The 21,550-nt window shown below is 42.7% G+C and overlaps 1 protein-coding gene across 4 annotated transcripts in view; it reads right to left on the bottom strand.

The window, feature by feature from the left end:
• Positions 1 to 21,550, bottom strand: part of LOC106578327 (eukaryotic translation initiation factor 3 subunit C) — a 58,626-nt gene that overhangs the window by 4,671 nt on the left and 32,405 nt on the right. For all 4 annotated transcript variants that reach the window (XM_014157018.3, XM_014157021.3, XM_014157019.3 and 1 more), the window contains exons 12-21: positions 17,857 to 17,985; positions 17,442 to 17,535; positions 16,965 to 17,152; positions 13,518 to 13,742; positions 11,418 to 11,609; positions 10,763 to 10,934; positions 6,583 to 6,742; positions 6,206 to 6,271; positions 3,994 to 4,081; positions 3,640 to 3,805 (exon numbers count right to left, since the gene is read on the bottom strand). In XM_014157018.3, the coding sequence (XP_014012493.1) occupies positions 3,640 to 3,805; positions 3,994 to 4,081; positions 6,206 to 6,271; positions 6,583 to 6,742; positions 10,763 to 10,934; positions 11,418 to 11,609; positions 13,518 to 13,742; positions 16,965 to 17,152; positions 17,442 to 17,535; positions 17,857 to 17,985 (1,480 nt within the window). The remainder of the gene's footprint in view (positions 1 to 3,639; positions 3,806 to 3,993; positions 4,082 to 6,205; positions 6,272 to 6,582; positions 6,743 to 10,762; positions 10,935 to 11,417; positions 11,610 to 13,517; positions 13,743 to 16,964; positions 17,153 to 17,441; positions 17,536 to 17,856; positions 17,986 to 21,550) is intronic.

Genomic DNA, 21,550 nt, shown 5'->3' with positions numbered 1-21,550 from the left:
CATGCTTGTATTTGTGATTGTTGGGACTATGTACGAGTAAGGCATATCAGTCTACTCCAGAAGCAGCCACATTTTAAGCAGATTTCAGTTCATTTGATAGTGCCATTGATAGACTACTCTATGACTGATTTGATAACAGACTGATCTGATTATGACCCTGGGTGAACTAACGCTTGCATCTAGTAAATGGTGGGTGATACACTTACCCACTTCATTTTGGATTAAATTGACTACTACATGGCTAACGATAAAGAGCCTCTCCCCTGTCTCTGTAGTGTGGAGTTATTATGTTTTATTTGCACATATTAAGTAGGGGGAGATGCATGAAGAGGAGATCACATGAAATGGTGGACACGGGATCAAACACAGGATCATCACATGCTTCGTAAAGATACACATTTACAGTACCAGTCAAAAGTTCAGACATCTACTCATTCAAGGGTTTTTCTTATTTTTTTTTACTATGTTCTACATTGTAGAATAATAGTAAAGACATGAACTATTAAATAACACATATGGAATCATGTAGTAACCCAAAAACATTTTATATTTTAGATTCGTCAAAGTAGCCACCCTTCGCCTTGATGACAGCTTTGCAACACTCTTGGCATTCTCTCAACCAGCTTCATCTGGAAGTAGTTCCCACATATGCTGAGCACTCGTTGGCTGCTTTCCTTCAATCTGCAGCCCAACTCATCCCAAACCATCTCAATTGGGATGAGGTCAGGTGATTGTGGAGGCCAGGTCATCTGATTCAGCACTCTATCACTCTCCTTGGTCAAATAGCCCTATACAGCCTGGAGGTGTGTTGGGTCATTGTCCTGTTGAAAAACAAATGATAGTCCCACTAAGCACAAACCAGATGGGATGGTGTATCACTACAGAATGCTGTGGAAGGCATGCTGGTTTAGTGTGCCTTGAATTCTAAATAAAATCAGACCTTGTCACCAGCAAAGCACCCCAACACCACCTCCTCCATGCTTCGTGGTGGGAACCACACATGCAGAGATCATGCGTTCACCTACTCCGTCTCACAAAGACACGGCGGTTGGAACCAAAACTCTCCAATTTGGACTAAAGACAAAAGGGCAGATTTCCAACGGTCTACTGTTTATTTGCTTGTTCTTCCTCGACCCAAGCAAGTCTCTTGTTCTTATTGGTGTCCTTTAGTAGTGGTTTCTTTGCATCAATTCAACCATGAAAGCCTGATTCACACAGACTACTCTGAACAGTTGATGTTGAGATGTGTCTCGTTACTTGAACTCTGGAGCATTTATTTGGGCTGCAATTTCTGAGGCTGGTAACTAATGAACGTATCCTCTGCAGCAGAGGTAACTCTGGGTCTTCCTTTCCTGTGGCGATCCTCATGAGAGCCAGTTTCATCATAGCGCTTGATGGTTTTATGACTGCACTTGAGGATACTTTCAAAGTTCTTGAAATGTTCCGGATTGACTGACCTTCATATCTTCAAGTAATAATGGACTGTCATTTGTCTTTGCTTAAATGAGCTGTTCTTGTCATAATATGGACTTGGTCTTTTACCAAATAGGGCTATCTTCTGCATACCACCCCTACCTTGTCACAACACAACTGATTGGCCCCAACGTATTAAAAAGGAAAGAAATCCCACAAATTAACTTTTAACAAGGTACACCTGTTCATTGAAATTCATTCCAGGTGACTACCTCATGAAGCTGGTTGAGAGAATGCCAAGAGTGTGCGCAAAGCTGTCATCAAGGCAAAGGGTGGCTACTTTGAAGAATATCAAATATGTGTCATTTCATGATTTTGATGGTCGCTATTATTCTACAATGTAGAAAAGAGTAAACAAAGAAAAACCCTGGAATGAGTAGGCGTGTCCAAACTTGACTGGTACTGTATACACACACACACACACACACACACAGTGCATTGGGAAAGTATTCAGAACCCATAATGACAAAGTGAAAATAGGTTTTTAGAAATGCTAGCAAATTTCAAAATCCCAAGCGTCACGTCTGAAGGAAACCTAGCACCATCCCTATGGTGAAGCATGGTGATGGCAGCATTATGCTGTGGGGTTGTTTTTCAGTGGCAGGGACTCGGGAGACTAGTCAGGATCGAGGGGAAAGATGAACGGAGCAAAGTATAGACAGGTCCTTGATGAAAACCTGCTCCAGAGCGCTCAGGATATCAGACTGGGGCAAGGGTTCACCTTCCAACAGGACAACGACCCTAAGCAAATAGCCAAGACAATGCAGGAGTGGCTTCGAGACAAGTCTCTGAATGTCCTTGAGTGGCCCAGCCAAAGCCCGGACTTGAACCCAAGCGAACGTCTCTGGAGAGCTTAACGTAACAAAATGTGGATAAAGTCAAGGAGTCTGAATACTTTCCAAATGCACTGTGTGCATTAATATACACACTTTCTGGGAAAAACTATTTCAATTGACATTGAAATGGCAAAAAACTAAATCAAAACTGTAAACATTATAATGGAGCTACATTTATAGTCCTTCACTCTGTCCACCTTGCTAAGAGACATCAAAAACAAATGCTGGACAGTCGGGGAGCATCAAATTCCAAAAGCGATGGATATGGTATCATTCTCAGCAAATTTGGACAATGGGAAATAAAAAATAAAAACGTGTGGCCAACCGGACCTTGGTGAAGACCAAATGGACTAGACCAAAGGCTCTGCACATGCAGAGCTGCCAACCTAGAATCATTTTTATGAGTACCACTTCAGCGCAGCGGCACCCCCAGCTCCGTGCGACACCCACACTGCTCAAATCATAGACGAATGCACCTTTTAAGCCTAATAATGAAGACTGCCTCAGTAGGAATGGTAGGCAATAGACTTATGAATACTTGGTAATTGGCTGCTATTCAGTAGCCAACTAGAAATGCATTCAAATTAACAAAATCAGGGCTCTCCCTAGGATTTTGTGACAAGGTTGTGCTGATGTAGGCCTAAGGTTGGGTAGAGGGGAGGTCCGAAGTTGGAGAATTTAGCATTTTTGAAAAACCCGTAACTGCCATTTCCTGAAACAGTCTAAAATTATATAATAACATGTAGCCAACACAGAAGTCTTGTTTGATCCTAAATGAAATTGAGCGTTGTCTCAATTATTTTAGGTACAATTTAGGGGTAATGATTATTCTTATTAAATATGTGGATAGTCTTAAACTGTAATATGAAACAACTAGGCCTATAGTAGCTTTTTTCAGATCTCCATCCCTGACATAATCAATCAAGTTAGGTCTGACTACTTGGCTACCATTCATTCAACATGCCTTTTTGTCATTGGTGAACTGACTAGGCTATTATCCCACTATTAGCAGCCTACTGGTGACATACAGCTATATCAAGAGGACAGATCAACAACTCCAAAGTGGAGTGCTGCCATCCAGCTTGAGAGAGGAAACTACTATGACTACGGGGGCGGGTTGGAGAGCTAGAGATGCCCAAGTCCTCTGATTGGCATCAACTTCAGATGGTTTGAGTCAAAAACAACATGATAAAATATGCAAAAATAGGCTTCTAGTTGAGGTAGTTTTTCATACTTTTTCATGTACTTTGGCCTCAAAATGTGTGAATGATAGACAAAATGTGTGCAAGTTGGCAGGTCTGCATGTATTCTATGGGGCAGCCCCACTAACCTCTGTTGAAGTAGCCACCATACACGCCCTGCTTGAGGTCAAAGATGCGCTCATTGTTCTCCACCAGGCCGCCCAGCTTCTCGGCCAGCTGCAGGGCCATGTTCTGCAGGGAGGTGGGCTCTGTGCGGTGCATCACCACAGTCTGGGTGGGCTGGTCCAGGGACGCCTGTGTGAGGGGGGAGACATAACACACACGGACAGACAGATACCCACAGGAGAAAGCCATTCAGACACAGACATGAACATATTACACCTTTATACATCATATCATCTAGCTTAATTAAATCTATGGGGCTGTACGTCTACACATGACAACGCACAACCCTTTGAGATCACTGACGCCGTGGGTTTTACCATGAGCTCCTCATTGATGATCATCTTGCTGATGATGCTGTGCACTGTGGGCAGCTCCAGCTCAAACATTTCATTCAGTGTCTCCATGCTGAGACACAAAGAGGGGGGGAAGAGGAAATGTCTGAATTGTGTTTATCCATTCTTTAACCAGGTAAGACAATTATATGAGGAGGCACAGTAGATGTAGCCTGGTCCCAGACCACTTTGTGCTGTATAAGCAATGGTAGCCTTGGAAACCCAGGCTTCTCACATTAGTTTGAAAGCCTGGGGAAGTAACCTAAGCAAGACTACTCCGAAGGAGATTGTTAGACGGTGACGTCAACCATTGTCCTATTGTGATAATGTACCCATAAAACATTGTGATACACATTGCTAAATCGACCCTATTGCTGCTCCTCCTCAAATTAAAAATGTTTTATACAAAAACTCATAAAAACGACAGTTGGGCTATAGCACGAAATCAAATGCAACTAGACAAATCATGACGAAAGAATGTTGAAAGTCTGGGAAGAGGCTAAGTGCAGGCAATGGCAAAATCTTTTCTAATATTCCTTTCTGGTGGAGGAGCAAAACGGGTGTATGTGTGGGGCGCGCACATGGAGCAGTGACTGTCTGATGAGGAACGGGCTGTTTTACCGTAGTGAGCTACATTATAGCCTTAAATCACTGTCTGCATAGAAGCAGTCTACCATTTTCAGAATTGTATAATTGCTTTAATTCTCTCTCAAAGCTGTAATTGAGAAAAGCCTATGCTACAGATTTCCTTTCTTGTTCTTTTTGAAAGCCACAACACCTGTGTAGGTCAGATTATTTGGGAAATAAGCTACTGTTCATAACTAAGTTGTCTTAAACCTTTTATGATCGGCCTAGTTAGAGGATAGGCTATTGGCCATTCGGTGTTCAACCTCACATGGAGGGATTTTCCCAGGAGCATTAATCATTTATTTCTTAATAAGCTTAAACTTGATTAAATTACCCTTCATCGTTTTATGCATGGCTTTCTCCCAATCAAACAAAATGTAACAGATCTATTTCAAAGTTATGTGAATAACCTAAAAAACTTAAAGTAACCAGAGGACTAATAATGAGAACGGCAGGTAGCCTAGTGGTTAGAGCGTTGGACTAGTAACCGAAAGTTTGCAAGATCGAATCCCCGAGCTGGGGAGGTAAAAATCTGTCGTTCTGCCCCTGAACAAGGCAGTTAACCCACTGTTCCTAGGCCGTCATTGAAAATAAGAATTTGTTCTTAACCGACTTGCCAAGTTAAATAAAGGTAAAATACAATAGCCTATATTGTTTGTTCCCTCTCATTATTAGTCCTCTGGTTACCTTACGTTTTTAGGTTATTCACATAACTTTGAAATAGAACTGTTACATTTTATTGTTTGATCGGGAGAAAGCCATGCATAAAATTATGAAGGGTGGCCTTCAGCCATATTCATTGCCTATCGAATGGAGAGAGAAGGTAATATTGGCTACGTTTTTTTTAAAACTAGACAAGATGGTGTGTCCGTTATAAAAAAATAATGTTTAGGCTATAGGCTAGTGTTCATGCGTCCGACAGACGACACAGAGAGAAAGTATTTTCTGACTGGACATTTTGGACTGCTTTGGTGGAATTCTCTGCTCTGTCTAGCCCACATTCCTCTCCTGCTTTCTGTTCTTTACTGCTCTGTACCAGCCAAGTTCAAATAAATACAACTGGTTTAGCCTAACCTTTTTCAGCAGGGACAATTTTTTTGCCAGAATTTCTGGGGACTCAACCCCAAATCTAATGACGCAACCTTAAAATTAAAATACGGTACATTTTGCATTGAGTGGAGTTCCAAAAAAGATGCCTGACTTGCAACAAACTAGCATGCATAAGACACAAATGAACGCCACACAGGCTACTAAAAAAAGACAACGAAATGCCTTTCCTGAGGGGAAACGTAATTTCTACTTAAAGCTTATCAAATGTGAGTGCCGAATTTGGTAAAAACCAAAATGTGAAGTTCGCCTGACTTAATAGTCAAGTGGGATTTTGGAAGGCTGGCTATTTTCGAAACACTAAGCCTATAGTAATCTCCATGGTCATTGCTGTCAGCTATACAACACAACAGTTGGGGACCAGGCTACAGTAGTTAAGAATCTCCACTAAATGTGCTTTTCAGTCCAAGACTAGGTGTACTCTAACTGGGGAACAACCTCTAACCGTTTTAAAAGTTATTACCTGATGGAGTCATAAACGCTGCTGTAGGTGAACAGGTACGTCCTCAGAGACTCCTCCTGGATCTTCCTGCAACCACAAACCATCAGGAAACGTTACAGGAATGCTACCTCTGAAGGATGCACTGTGTTGCCGAAACATTAGTTCAGTCATGAAATAACCAATTACTGTGAGAAATACTGTGTGCAACTTAATTTTTCTAAAGAAAGCTACTAAAAGGTAGCATTATATTAGCCATTTGACGATCTTGATTGAATTAATTTTATTAAACCATTCCAGGCCGCGATTGCTTGATACTGACTACTGATCAAACTACGGACAGTTGAACAAGAGGGGTGTTGATGCAGACCTTATTTATCAGCAATTTTCGAAAAACTCACCGGACGAGCATCTCTCGTACACACTGCGTCTCAGGGAACAGATCCCACACCTTGCTGTTCATCTTCTCGTTGATGATGAACGAGTGGCAGGTGCGCCAGTCGCCCATCTTCATGGACTTGCTGGCCGCCACCACGTGCTCGCGCATGCTCTCTGGGGGTCCTGGAGGATGCACGGATTTGTTTAGTGTTTGCATGTCCATTGTTGTGTCTGTACAGCTAATACAGACAAGTACCAATACAATCTTAACTTAAAAAGGTCTAATGCAGCTGTTTTTATCTCAATATCAAATCATTTCTGGGTAACCAGTAAGTGAATTAGTGTGATTATGTTTCTATTAAAATGGTCAAAAAGGATGTAAAAAAAAATAATAAAAACTTAGAAAAATAGCAATTTCACAACCAACAATTTTGCTAGTTCTGTCTGAGAGTGGTCTGAGTGGGGAGGGGAAAACTGAAAACTAGCTGTTATTGGCAGAGGTTTAGAACTCTTTCTTATTGGTGTATTAACTAATTTATTTCCTGGGGATGTCAACACAGTACTACATAGAGCCATGACTACATGGAACTCTATTCCACATCAAGTAACTGACGCAAGCAATAAAAGTAGATTTAAAAAACACCTTATGGAACAGCAGGGACTGTGATGCAACACAAACATTGGATTCAGTACTGTAGAAGTGGTAGTGGTGGAGTAGGGCCTGAGGGCACACAGCGTGTGTGAAATCTGAACATATTGTAATGCTTTTAAAATGGTATAAACTGCCATTATTTTATTCTATATGCTTTTATGGTTACAATAATATAATTGAACTTAGCGGAATAAAATACAACATATTTTTCCCAGTCCGGAGTGAGTGTGCATATGAAGTGCCCATGTTGAGCGTAAAAGTGATCATTTGAAACAGGTTCTATATGCTCGATTGAGTTATTTGGCTAATTGAGTTAACGAATTACGCAAACCTTATGTCTTAGAAATCAAAACATATGGGCTGCATGATGCGACTAATAGGCTATTTGAAAAAGTTGCAAAAAAAGGTTATGCTCTGTTCCTTCCTCAGGCTGCACACGCTGTTCTCTCATCAAGTGATCATATTTTCACCCATCAGATTTCATGTCAAATATGTCAAATGTATTTGACTTAGAATGGCCCATTATTAAATGGGGCAGGAACAGGGGCAGGGGAAAAAAGATAGATAGATATATATTCCTTCACACAGGATTGTATATAGATATGTCTGTGCTTATTAGAGCTCCTATTTCACTTCACGCATCAACCACTGTTTGAGGACTATGCAGCCACTCGCTGCGCGACAGGTGAAATTCTGCCCAAACTCTGTAGGCCATGGGCTCTCCAATCATGTTCCTGCAGCTTAATTTGGGAAACCAAGTGAAATCTGTTCGAGAACATCGATAACATGTTTTCACAACAAAACATTTGTTAAAGTGTTGACAGCCCCCCCATCTCTGCACGCTCAAGAAAGGAATGAAGGAGAGAGGATATGGAAACACACGGTGGTGAGATTCTGTACCTAAAGGTAATGTCAGCCTATTAATTATAAAATTATATAGAAAAAAAAAAAACCTTACTAGGCTATTCAAAATCAAACACTATAATTGTAAGATACCGCCGCCGTACACAATCAATGTACCAACAGCGTCATCTAGGCCTATACGTTCTCTCCCAGACTAATGGATAGAACATTTGGAGCGTAGCAGTTAGCATAATAATACAGTCCCCACTCAAAGGCGAATACTTGAATGTGTTTAATTTTGGAGTATAAGCTAGACTAGTGGTCACCAACCGGTCAATCGAGATCGACTGGTCGATCTCCAAGGCATTTCGTCGAGCGCCAAACATTTCAAAAAAAAAAAAAAAAAAAAAAGATAAAGCCTTGCGGTCCAATTTTTTGGTAATCGTCTCGCACGGTTGGCGGTAGGTGCACCATATTCAGCTGCCCTGCGTGCCAGGTAGGCGAAATGTTCTGATGTTGAGCCACTTCATGCATCTGAAGGTACAAACTCTACCTTACTGGCGGACCCAGAGAGCTAATCAAGTGCACTATAGGCCTACCACTGGCCAATTGGATGGCTGAGATTACCGGGTCTGCAGTAACGTAGCGGGCGTAAAAGAAAGCTACAGCAATGATGATACTGTGAGATTTCAAAACCATGACTAGAGACTCAACAAATACAGCAAAGAGCTGCTGTTTTTATGAGTTCATGTTTAAGTTCTTACTCCACACTGTCAACACTTTTTATAACGCTTCCATTCGCGCTACAACCAGCACTGCAATGAATGTGAAGGAAGTAGGAAAGTGTATCGATAGGCTTGCGTTATTATTAGTGGCTTGGGTCATAATATTGAGGAATATTTCACTTTCTGGGTTCATAGGAGTAACATGAATTTGTGCATGAGGCAGAAATAATGAGGTGCAACTGTAGTTTCACCATCAGCTGAAAGATGGTGTCCCTTTGGTCAGTGTCAGCGGAGAAAAGGGAGAGCGGAGGGACGTTGAGAGGCGGACACCTCCGCTGAGACTGACCATCAGATGCAGGCACCATCCGCCCAGTAAAATAAAAAGCAAATGATTTAAACATATGTACACTCAGCTGTGCCTCACAAGTAACAACAATGTATTAGTAGGGCAACTGAAGCAAAGCCAATATGCGGTAATGTATTGGGCCTGAAGCCTACTGTACAAACATTGCTACATCACTGTTTTTAATAGGTTAATGTTGCATAGGCTTACCTTTTTTAAGTAATGAGCGGTAGAGCTCGGCTTGCATTTCACCCCCTTTTTCTCCCCAATTTCGTGATTACGACCTTGTCTCGTCGCTGCAACTCCTTAACGGGCTCAGGAGAGGCGAAGGTCTAGTCATGCGTCCACCGAAACATGACACTCCAAGCCACGCTTCTTAACACCTGCTCGCTTAACCCAGAAGCCAGCCGCACCCATGTGTCGGTGGAAACACCTTTCAACTGACACTCAGCCTGCAAGTGCCCGGCCCGCCACAAGGAGTCGCTAGAGCGCGATGAGCCAAGTAAAGCTCGCCCGGCCAAACCCTCCCCTGGAAGATGCTGAGCCAATTGTGTGCCGCCCTATAGGACTCCCGGTCACGGCCGGTTGTGACACAGCCTGGGATCAAACCCCAGGCCGTAGTGATGACGCAACACCGCGCCTTAGACCGCTGCACCACTCGGGAGGCCATCCCGGCTTGCATTTTAACTCAGAAAGTGATCTTGGGAAAAAAAAAAATATTGGCTACTGGGCTAGACCAATTATGTACCAAATACATCTTAAAATCAGTCTGCTATTTAATGGTTTTTTTCTGCAGTGCGTAATATACGGTAGGTTATCTGTGTGTTGTATAACGGCACAATCATTTAAAATTAATCGTTTTTTTGGGGGGGGGGGGGGGGGGGGGGGGCCTTCGGCTGATATAGGTCAATGCATAAGCTCTAATATGCATATGGGTTTTCTACATTCAACTTTTTAAATGCTTGGATTTATTCGATCCCTTAGAAAGCGCTGTCCATTTCACTGTGTTTGGCTTTGAAACAACATCCACAACGACCATGTTTTCCACCGGTTGAACTTTTCTTCAAATTGATCATGACAGCGAGGTAAAAAAATGTAGCCTAACGGTGAGTTTTAAAATCGTCAAAACGTTTTGGTAAGTGTTTGATGTGACTTTCGATTGCATTTACATCAGAGTTGTTAAAAGGGACAATAGAGCACTGAGTACCAGGTCTTTAGCGAGTTCGGTACTACTAACGCATGTCCAGAGTGCATAAGAGATTACCGTGACTCAACGGTCATGTGAAATTTAACTGCGGTCATGACTACCTGTGGCGGTAATATGGTCACCACATCATCTCTGAATCATTGTGTTGACATCTCAGGATTACTGGATATTTGAGGCCAATCAGAATAAAACAACCTTTTTTGCCCGTCTTAAGTCTTGTCTCTTTTTAGGCATGAGTTACTTGTGCCCACCCACCCTTTGGTCCTAAACTAGGCGGAGTTCATTATGGCACGCAACGGAAAACTTTCTAAAACCAAAATGAGTTTCTTTTTTGGAAAGGTCCATGTAGTCCCTCTCCATTTCAGTCTGTTTTCTTCCATTTGGGGCCTAATGAACACAACCCTGCTTTGTCACCATTGTCTACTGTACGTACCGAGAAGGGGCTGCCTCTCGCCCACCCTCAGCTGGTGGTGAAACTGCTTGCTGATCATCCTTCGGCGGGCGTCAAACTCGTGGGCTGCCATGTAGGGGATCTCCAGCAGCATGGCAGACACCAGGTACACGCACTCAAGCAGCTCCAGGTTAATGTGCATGTGGAAGGGCACCTGGAACAAGATGGACAACAATGTCACGTCGTAAACCAACCCCAGTCAGTGTAGTGTATCAGTGTAATACTGTACAATAGTCAAAAACAGGTTCCAGTGTATCATCCTTAACAAACGTGAAAATCTTTATTTAATCTTTCCAGACAAAGGCCTTACAGCTCGGAACCTACACGGTCGAGTTTTGCCTAGCCCACGTTTAGCCTAGCCTACCTGTCTGTCTAGCTGAGATTGGTCTACCAGTCGTCTCTTCTCAATCGTTTCCTGCTGTCAACTGTTCTGCTGGGTTGAGCCTACTTGTCAACTGATCTGCTGGGTTTAGCCTAGCCTACCACTCGTCTCTTCTGCTCTGCATTTGACTAGCCTAGGCTACCTGTAGTGTATTTTCAATCCTCTACTGTTCTGCTTGCTGGCTTCAACCTATCCTAGCCTTAGACTACCAGTAGTTTCTTCCGCTGAGTTAAGCTTAGCCAAGCCGTAGCTTACCTGTCGCCTCTTCTCAATCTTCTCCTGTTCTGCATTCCTCTCCTGCATGTTCCTCATGAGCAGGCCCTGGCCCAGCAGTTCCTTGGCGCGGCCACTCGACTGGATGTCCAGCAGGGCATTGTGGGCATCCTTGATCATGCCCTGGCGGAAGGCACAGATCCCCAGCTGCACCATGGTCCTGTTGTACAGGATCTGGAGGGGGAGACATGGTCACACAGAGTTCTATCAGTCTGTGTGGGTGGGTGTACACAGTTATGTGCAGGGCCCCAGAGTGCAATAATTCAGTCGAATTTTGAGACTGACTTGGTTGTGCAAGTTCAATGTTTTCTTCGTCACGAGCTGCAAATTCTAGTTGATCACTTTACAAGGCTTTCTGTTTTTGGGGTGGCTAAAAGCTTGATTTGGTCAAGCAGGCTTATCCTGATCCCTGCAATTAAAGTGTCTGCCCTGCCCCTGTGTCGCTGGCAGGAGCGACTCACTCCCTCCCCCCTGAGCAGTTCGAGTAGACAGAAAGAAAATGTGTTCTGATTGCGCAACATTTCAAAATCAAATCGCGAGAAAGAACGGTTTTGAAAGCAACTACTGTTGTGACAGTTGAGGAAAGGAAGGTCTCAGCTTTATGTAGGTATTACATGTGTTTGTTTATTTTCTCAACTCCAAATAGTCTTTTAGCACCGTTTTAAAAACAAATAAACTGGTATGGATCTTTGAGATTCGGATCGGGCAAAGCGCGTATCGGCCATCTCTGATGATTGCATAGGCTTATATAGACATCATTGGGTAGTACATGGCTAAGTTTAGGACATTAAATGTACTGTTAGTTGTAATTAATCTAACAAGCAGTTTATTATATTTAGTGATCTAGATAATGAGTTGAATTTCCACTTCCTTAGATGGTGAATAAGCCCCAAATAAAGTAAAGCGTATGTGATATTAGCAGGGGCGCAACTTTCATTTTAGAAGTGGGGGGGAGACATTTTATAAAAACATTTATCCAGTCGTATAAACACTCCAAACAGTCTACCCGACCGCTCGGACACATCCACATGGTCCTAAAGTGCATCGTTGCCTCGTTTTGTAGCACATTCCAATGATAAAACATACATATTTTTGGATGTTAGTATATCAAAAATATGTAAGTAAATTAATCTCTACTGAAAAAAATGAAATCAGAAGTTCTGGAGCCCAATTAGGAGTGTAAATATAGCAAGACTAATTATCAACCCAAAATTCATGACAATCACTAGTTTAGGTTGCACATCAATATATATTGAATTAGGCATTCCTGTTTGGACATGATAGAATAAACAGTTTCTTGAATCATACAATCTTAGTAGCACTGTGAATTACGTTATATGACTTTGTAAGATGATTGCAAAGGTTTTCTATTGCGTGACACCACAGCAAAATGTTGTGACCAAATCATGGGCTGCTCCCACTAACTGAAAATTAGTGGCACCAGCGCCACCAGGGGAAAGAGTAAGTCTGGAGCCCTGTAGCGTGCCGGATGATCAGTGGTGGAAAAAGTACCCATCCTTGAGTAAAATAAAAGATAGCTTAAAAAAAAAAAATACAAAAAATTGGCACCGGGTAAAAGTATTTGGTTTTAAATATGCTTAAGTCTCAAAAGTAAATGCAAACGCTAAAATACACTTATACTTAATAATTTCAAATTCCTTATATTAAGCAAACCAGACGGCATCATCATTTTGTTTTATTTACGAGTAGCCAGGGGCACGCTCCAACACTCAAGCATGTGTTAAGTGAGTCCGCCAGATCAGAGGCAGTAGGGATGACCAGGGAGGTTCTCTTGATAAATGTGTGAATTAGACAGTTTTCCTGTCCTGCTAAGAATTCAAAATGTGATGAGTACTTTGGGTGTCAGTGAAAATGTACGGAGGAAAAAGTACATTTTCTTTAGGAATGCAGTGAGGTAAAAATAAGTGGTAAAAAATATAAATAGTAAAGTACAGATACCCCCCCAAAAAACCTAAAGTAGTATTTTACACCGCTGCGGATGTTGCCCAGCAGGGTGTCCCTGCTTGTATGAACAGCTTGACATTCTGGGTGCTGTGTGCCCCCACACTCATGTGTTCATACCTGTACGGGTGGGTCGGCATGCTGAATATTATCCTGCAGGTGGCTCATGAGCATCAGGTCACGGGCCTGGTACCAACGCGAGTGCAGCGCGTGGTGGTAAATGTGACACAGGATGGCGCACGTGCGGATGCGGTCCGTGCGGTCCTTGGCGTAGATGAACTTGCACAGGCGGTCCATGATGAAGGCGCTGTCCTCACCCTCGCTCTCCTCCGCATCCTGCTCAGACTAGGGAGGAGAGAGAGAAAGGTGGAGAGGGATAGAGTGATAACTCAAATGTGCTTTTGTTAACCTCTATGGGCTAGGTGGGACGCTTACGTCTCAACAGCCAGTGTAATCCCGTGGCGCGATATTCAAATACCTCAAAAATGCAAAAACTTCAATTTTTCAAACATATGACTATTTTACACCATTTTAAAGACAAGACTCTCGTTAATCTAACCACACTGTCCGATTTCAAAAAGGCTTTACAGCGAAAGCAAAACATTAGATTATGTCAGCAGAGTACCCAGCCTGAAATAATCAGACACCCATTTTTTCAAGCTAGCATATAATGTCACATAAACCCAAACCACAGCTAAATGCAGCACTAACCTTTGATGATCTTCATCAGATGACAACCCTAGGAAATTATGTTATACAATACATGCATGTTTTGTTCAATCAAGTTAATATTTATATCAAAAACCAGCTTTTTACATTATTATTTGGAACAAAAACAACATTTCTTGTGGAAGTAGCAGTCCTGGGAGTGCATTCTGACGAAGATCAGCAAAGGTTATACAATTTTTCTAATAGTAATTCTGAGTTTAGTGGGCCCCGAAGTTGGCGAGTGTCTGAATAGCTAGCCGTGATGGCTGAGCTATGTACTCAGAATATTGCAAAAATGTGCTTTCACCAAAAAGCTATTTTTAAATCTGACATAGCGATTGCATAAAGGAGTTCTGTATTATGTATTTTGTCAACGTTTATGATGAGTAATTTAGTAAATGGGGATACATTTTCTGAACATCACACACCAATGTAAAAAGCTGTTTTTTGATATGAATATGAACTTGATTGAACAAAACATGCATGTATTGTATAACATAATGTCCTAGGAGTGTCATCTGATGAAGATCAAAAGGTTAGTGCTTCATTTAGCTGTGACATATATGCTTGCTTGGAAAATGTCTGTGTGATTATTTTGGGCTATGTACTCTCCTAACATAATCTAATGTTTTGCTTTCGCTGTAAAGCCTTTTTCAAATCAGACAATGTGGTTTGATTAACCTCTATGGGCTAGGTGGGACGCTTGCGTCCCACCTACGTAACAGCCACTTGCAGCCTGTGGCGCGATTTTCAAAACCTTAAAAATCCTATTACTTCAATTTCTCAAACATATGACTATTTTACAGCTATTTAAAGACAAGACTCTCGTTAATCTAACCACACTGTCCGATTTCAAAAAGGCTTTACAACGAAAGCAAAACATTAGATTATGTCAGCAGAGTACCAAGCCAGAAATAATCAGACACCCATTTTTCAAGCCAGCATATAATGTCACCAAAACCCAGAAGACAGCTAAATGCAGCACTCACCTTTGATGATCTTCATCAGATGACAACCCTAGGACATTATGTTATACAATACATGCATGTTTTGTTCAATCAAGTTCATATTTATATCAAAAACCAGCTTTTCACATTAGCATGTGACGTTCAGAACTAGCATACCCCCCGCAAACTTCTGGGGAATTCGCTAAGATTTTACTAAATTACTCACGATAAACGTTCACAAAAAGCATAACAATTATTTTAAGAATTATAGATACAGACCTCCTCTATGCACTCGATATGTCCGATTTTAAAATAGCTTTTTGGTGAAAGCACATTTTGCAATATTCTAAGTACATAGCCCAGGCATCACGGGCTCGCTATTTAGACACCCGGCAAGTTTAGCACTCACCATAATCATATTTACTATTATAAAAGTTTGATTACCTTTTGTTGTCTTCGTCAGAATGCACACCCAGGACTGCTACTTCAATAACAAATGTTGGTTTGGTCCAAAATAATCCATCGTTATATCCGAATAGCGGCGTTTTGTTCGTGCGTTCCAGACACTATCCGAAATGGTAAAGAAGTGTCGCGCGCATGGCGCAATTCGTGACAATAAAATTCTAAATATTCCATTACCGTACTTCGAAGCATGTCAACCGCTGTTTAAAATCAATTTTTACGCCATTTTTCTCGTAGAAAAGCGATAATATTCCAACAGGGAATCTCCTTTTCGGCAAACAGAGGAAAAAAATCACAAAGGCGGGGGCGGTCGGGTCACGCGCATAAGCCCAGAGTCCCTTGATCGGCCACTTGAGAAAGGCGATAATGTGTTTCAGCCTGGGGCTGGAATGACGACATTCTGTTTTTTCCCGGGCTCTGAGCGCCTATGGAAGACGTGGGAAGTGTCACGTTAGAGCAGAGATCCTTAGTAAAAGATAGAGATGGAAAAGAAGTTCAAGAAATGGTCAGACAGGCCACTTCCTGTAAAGGAATCTCTCAGGTTTTGACCTGCCATTTCAGTTCTGTTATACTCACAGACACCATTCAAACAGTTTTAGAAACTGTAGGGTGTTTTCTATCCATATGTAATAAGTATATGCATATTCTAGTTACTGGGTAGGAGTGGTAACCAGATTAAATCGGGTATGTTTTTTATCCAGCCGTGTCAATACTGCCCCCTAGCACTAACAGGTTAACGAGTCTTCTTTCAAATGGTGTAAAATAGTCGTATGTTTGAAAAATTTAAATTATTGCATTTGAGGTTTTTGTATTTCGCGCCACGGTGTTCCACTGGCTGTTGAATAGGGTGGGACGGTGACTTCCCACTAGCTCAGACAGGTTAAACGTTAGCTTTTTTACATGGCTCATACTTCACTTTGACTTTCTTCTTCAACACTTTGTTTTTGCATTATTTAAACCAAATTGACCATGTTTCATTATTTATTGAGATTAAATTGATTTTATTTATGTATTATATTAAGTTCAAGGGTTCATTGAGTATTGTTGTAATTGTCATTATTACAAATGTGTATATATAAAAACAAAAGAAAATTGGCCGATTAATCGGTATCAGCATTTTTTTAGTCCTCCAATAATTGGTATCGGCGTTGAAAAATCATATTCGGTCAACCTCTACCCTCAATAGTCTACTGATAGGTTCTGAACAAATTCCTAGTGAGTATCTGCGATATTGCTTACACCTCTCCGATCCTGAAATCTCAAACGAAAAAGAGATGAGGAAGTAATTTTAAACAATTGAGATGCAGCCTTGGGGTCCATAGAAAATCAATTACTAAAACAGATATTACCATTAGAGTTCTAGGATGTGTGGACCGGCTGCCATATTTAATGTACCCATGACAAGGATGTCATTCTATGTCTTTGTTGGGGTCTCTATCCATTTCCTTACCTTGGTCTCTCCCTGGAGGCCCAGTGCGCGGCGGTGAGCCTTGTAGTCAAACTTATAGTAGGTGTGCATGATGCGGCGTAGGTAGACACGGCACACCTCCTCCGTGCTGCCCTTGGTCTCCAGGTAGCCCAGCAGGCGGTCGATGATGCCGCACACACGCCCCTCATCCTTCAGGTTGTCCACATACTCTGGGGGAGATAGTGAGTGATTGAATGATCATGTACGATTGCAAGTGAGTGTGAAAGATCAGCTCAAACTGCAGTGGTAAGGAAACACTAATTTATAGGTAAAGAAAAGTGATCCCAATAATTTGTGGTGTACAGGTTTTCATAGGAATTTTATTGCCATCTACTCTATCAATAATTTTACTTCATACGAGTCTATAGTGATTGAGTATCAACTTAGTTTGTCCTTGACAAACGCACAAGTGACCTCTATATTTTGAAAAGGGGGATGTGGATCCAAAATGGGCCTCACCTTGAGAGTGGGGGTCAGTGTTCTGCATGATCTTGGTGAATTCTTCATCCATCCTCTCCACCAAGGTCAGAATGCAGCCGCGCACCCTGAATGGCTGAGGAAGAGAGAAAAACTGACTTTAGTTGGACAAAATACTTCAAAACTGTAGCCTATCACATGAAGTGTATTGTCATTCTTGCCAAAAGGACCAATATGGAAATGAATAAAAGCTTGTTATATTTGAAAGGTTTTTCTAATGTACATACTGCTTGTTCTTGATTGTTTACGTATTTATTTATGTTTAAATTATATTAGAGCTTTATTTTCCTGTGAGGGAACTTCTTGTTTGGAGTAGTTCAAATAAATGTAACCAACCAATCAATAATTCTCTAAGAAATTCAATCAACCAATCATTCACTAAGAGTTTGAGAATTACCTGAGAGTCGGCTATGGCCAGGTTCTCACTGTCCTCTGCGATGTTCTCGCCGATAAATATGTTGTTGTTGTTAAAGAGGATGTCCAGCAGCTCGTCAATGCAGTCCAGACACGTCTTCCACATGTCAGCCTGGGAGAGGGGTTGTGCGGAACAGGTAAAGGGGATGAGGAGAATATTAGCGGGAATTGGGGTCACGCTCAGGGACAAATACAGGAGAATCCAGGCTGTACACAGGAGTTTATGGCTGTCAGCACCATTTTGCCAGGACAAATTCCTTGTAAATATACTTGTACAGTGAATCCAAGATGGCGTAGCAGTCAGACGTCTTTGTATATATCTTTTTACATCTTTTTCTTAGCATATCTTTTTTTTTTAAATTCCCAACCTCAACTTCTAAATACTCTCCTGACACCCGCCTCACCCAATGTGGCGTGGATCTGTTTTTTTCTAAAGTATTTCTATTTACTTCAGATCTGGAATCCCTCAACTGAAGCTAGCCAGTTAACTACCTACCAGCAATCAGTCAGCAAACCATTGCTAGCAGTCATCAGCTAGCCTTTAGCTCGGAAAGCTCTCGCCAGTTCGAACAATGTGACTCAAACCAGAGCATAACGGACCTATTATTATTTTTAAAAAAAATTAATTCCCCTGTATCCCCGGATTCCTACCGCAAACTCTGAACATTTTCATCTGGATCTTCGCAACTAGCTAACCGCAATCCCAGGTGACTACTCCTGGCTAGCTTTTCTATCCCGCAAGCACCAATTAGCCTGAAGCTTGCCCGGCCAGTGCTCCTGTGCTACCACCGAAGCCCACTCCTGGGCTACAATATCCGGACCCCTTCTACTGCCGGTACGGGGCACGGAACCCCGCCGATCCTCTACGACTGGAATACCGACATAATCTGCCCGAAGATTCCAACAGGCCCCTCAGGCGCGACGTCCGCTGAAGGCCCATTCTGCTAACCGCGGCCTACTAGCTACCTAGAGCTACTTGGGACACTTCTAATTCCACGACTGGTCTATCGACGTCACTGCACGAAGAGGCAAAAACAGACTTACCCCCATTGCGACGTCAGCCAACTGCTAGCTTGCCAGCCCCGGTCTGCCAACTGCTAGCTTGCCAGCCCCTCCCTCTCCTTTGGTGATGTGGAGGTTAATCCAGGTCCTGCAGTGCCTAGCTTTACTCCCACTCCCCAGGTGCTCTCATTTGTTGACTTCTAACCGTAAAAGCCTTGGTTTCATGCACGTTAACATTAGAAGCCTACTCCCTAAGTTTGTTTTACTCACTGCTTTAGCACACTCTGCCAACCCGGATGTCTTAGCCGTGTCTGAATCCTGGCTTAGGAAAACCACCAAAAACCCTGAAATCTCCATCGGTAACTATAACATTTTCCGCCAAGATAGAACTGCCAAAGGGGCGGTGTTGCAATCTACTGCAAAGATTGCCTGCAGAGTTCTGTCCTACTATCCAGGTCTGTACCCAAACAATTCGAGCTTCTACTTCTAAAAATGCACCTTTCCAGAAACAAGTCTCTCACTGTTGCCGCTTGCTATAGACCTCCCTCTGCCCCCAGCTGTGCCCTCAATACCATATGTGAATTGATTGCCCCATCCATCTTCTGAGCTCATGCTACTAGGTGACCTAAACTGGGACATGCTTAACACCCCAGCCCATCCTACAATCTAAGCTTGATGTCCTCAATCTCACACAAATTATCAATGAACCTACCAGGTACAACACCAAATCCATAAACACAGGCACCCTCATAGATGTAATCCTAACTAACTCGCCCTCCAAATGTACCTCTGCAGTTTTCAATCAAGATCGCAGCGATCACTGCCTCATTGCCTGCAAGTCCCCACCATTTCCCCTTCACCCAAATCCAGATAGCTGATGTTCTGAAAGAGCTGCAAAATCTGGACCCATACAAATCAGCCAGGCTAGACAATCTGGACCCTCTAAAATTATTGCAACCCCTTTTACTAGCCTGTTCAACCTCTTTCGTATCATCTGAGATTCCCAAAGATTGGAAAGCTGCCGCGGTCATCCCCCCCTTCAAAGGGAGTGACACTCTAGACCCAAACTGCTACAGACCTATATCTATCCTACCCTGTCTTTCTAAGGTCTTCGAAAGCCAAGTTAAAGATTATCGGCCATTTCGAATGCCACCGTACCTTCTCCGCTACGCAGACTCAGAGCTGGTCATGGGTGCACCTCAGCCACGCTCAAGGTCCTAAACGACATCATAACCGCCATCGATAAGAGACATTGAGTATGGCTGCACAGTATCGACCTGGCTAAGGCTTTTGACTGTCAATCACCACATTCTTATTGGCAGACTCGACAGCCTTGGTTTCTCAAATGATTGCCTCGCCTGGTTTACCAACTACTTCTCTGATAGAGTTCAGTGTGTCAAATCGGAGGGCCTGTTGTCCGGACCTCTGGCAGTCTATGTGGGTGCCACAGGGTTCAAGTCTCGGGCCGACTCTCTTCTCTGTATACATCAATGTTGCTTCTCTTGCTGCTGGTGATTCTCTGATCCACCTCTACGCAGACGACAGCATTCTGTATACTTCTGGCCCCTCTTTGGACACTGTGTTAACTAACCTCCAGACGAGCTTCAATGCCATACAACTCTCCTTCCGTGGCCTCCAACTGCTCTTAAACGCAAGTAAAACTAAATCTATGCTATTCAATCGATCACTGCCCTCACCTGCTCGCCCGTCCAGCATCACTACTCTGGACGGTTCTGACTTCGACTACGTGGACATCTACAAATACCTGGGTGTCTGGTTAGACTGTAAACTCTCCTTCCAGACTGACATTAAGCATCTCCAATCCAAAATTAAATCTACAATTGGCTTCCTATATCGCAACAAAGCATCCTTCACTCATGCTGCCAAACATACCCTCGTAAAACTGACCATCCTACCGATCCTCGACTTTGGTGATGTCATCTATAAAATAGCCTCCAACACTCTACTCAAACTGGATGCAGTCTATCACAGTGCCATCCGTTTTGTCACCAAAGCCCAATACACTACCCACCATCGCGACCTGCATGCTCTCGTTGGTTGGCCCTCACTTCATACTCGTCGCCAAACTGGCTACAGGTTATCTACAAGTCTCTGCTAGGTAAAGCCCCACCTTAGCTCACTGGTCACCATAGCAGCACGCGCTCCAGCAGGTATATCTCACTGGTCACCCCCAAAGCCAATTCCTCCTTTGGTCGTCTTTCCTTACAGGTCTCTGCTGCCAATGACTGGAACGAACTGCAAAAATCACTGAAGCTGGAGACTCATATCTCCCTCACTAGCTTTAAGCACCAGCTGTCAGAGCAGCTCACAGATCACTGCACATAGCCCATCTGTAAACAGCCCATCTACCTACCTACCTCATCCTGTATTTATTTATTCATTCATTCATCCTGCTCCTTTGCACCCCGGTATCTCTACTTGCACATTCATCTTCTGCACATCTACCATTCCAGTGTTTAATTGCTATATTGTAATTACTTCGCCACCATGGCCTATTTATTGCCTTAACTTCTCATTTGCACTCCCTGTATATAGACTTGTTTTCTTTTGTTCTACTGCATTACTGACTATGTTTTGTTTATTCCATGTGTAACTGTTGTTGTATGTGTCAAATTGCTATGCTTTATCTTGGCCAGGTCGCAGTTGCAAATGAC

Source organism: Salmo salar, chromosome 19, assembly GCF_965601325.2.
Source record: "Salmo salar chromosome 19, fSalSal1, whole genome shotgun sequence".
NCBI classification, from domain to species: Eukaryota; Metazoa; Chordata; class Actinopteri; order Salmoniformes; family Salmonidae; genus Salmo; species Salmo salar.
This window is presented reverse-complemented; position numbering and strand designations above follow the sequence as displayed.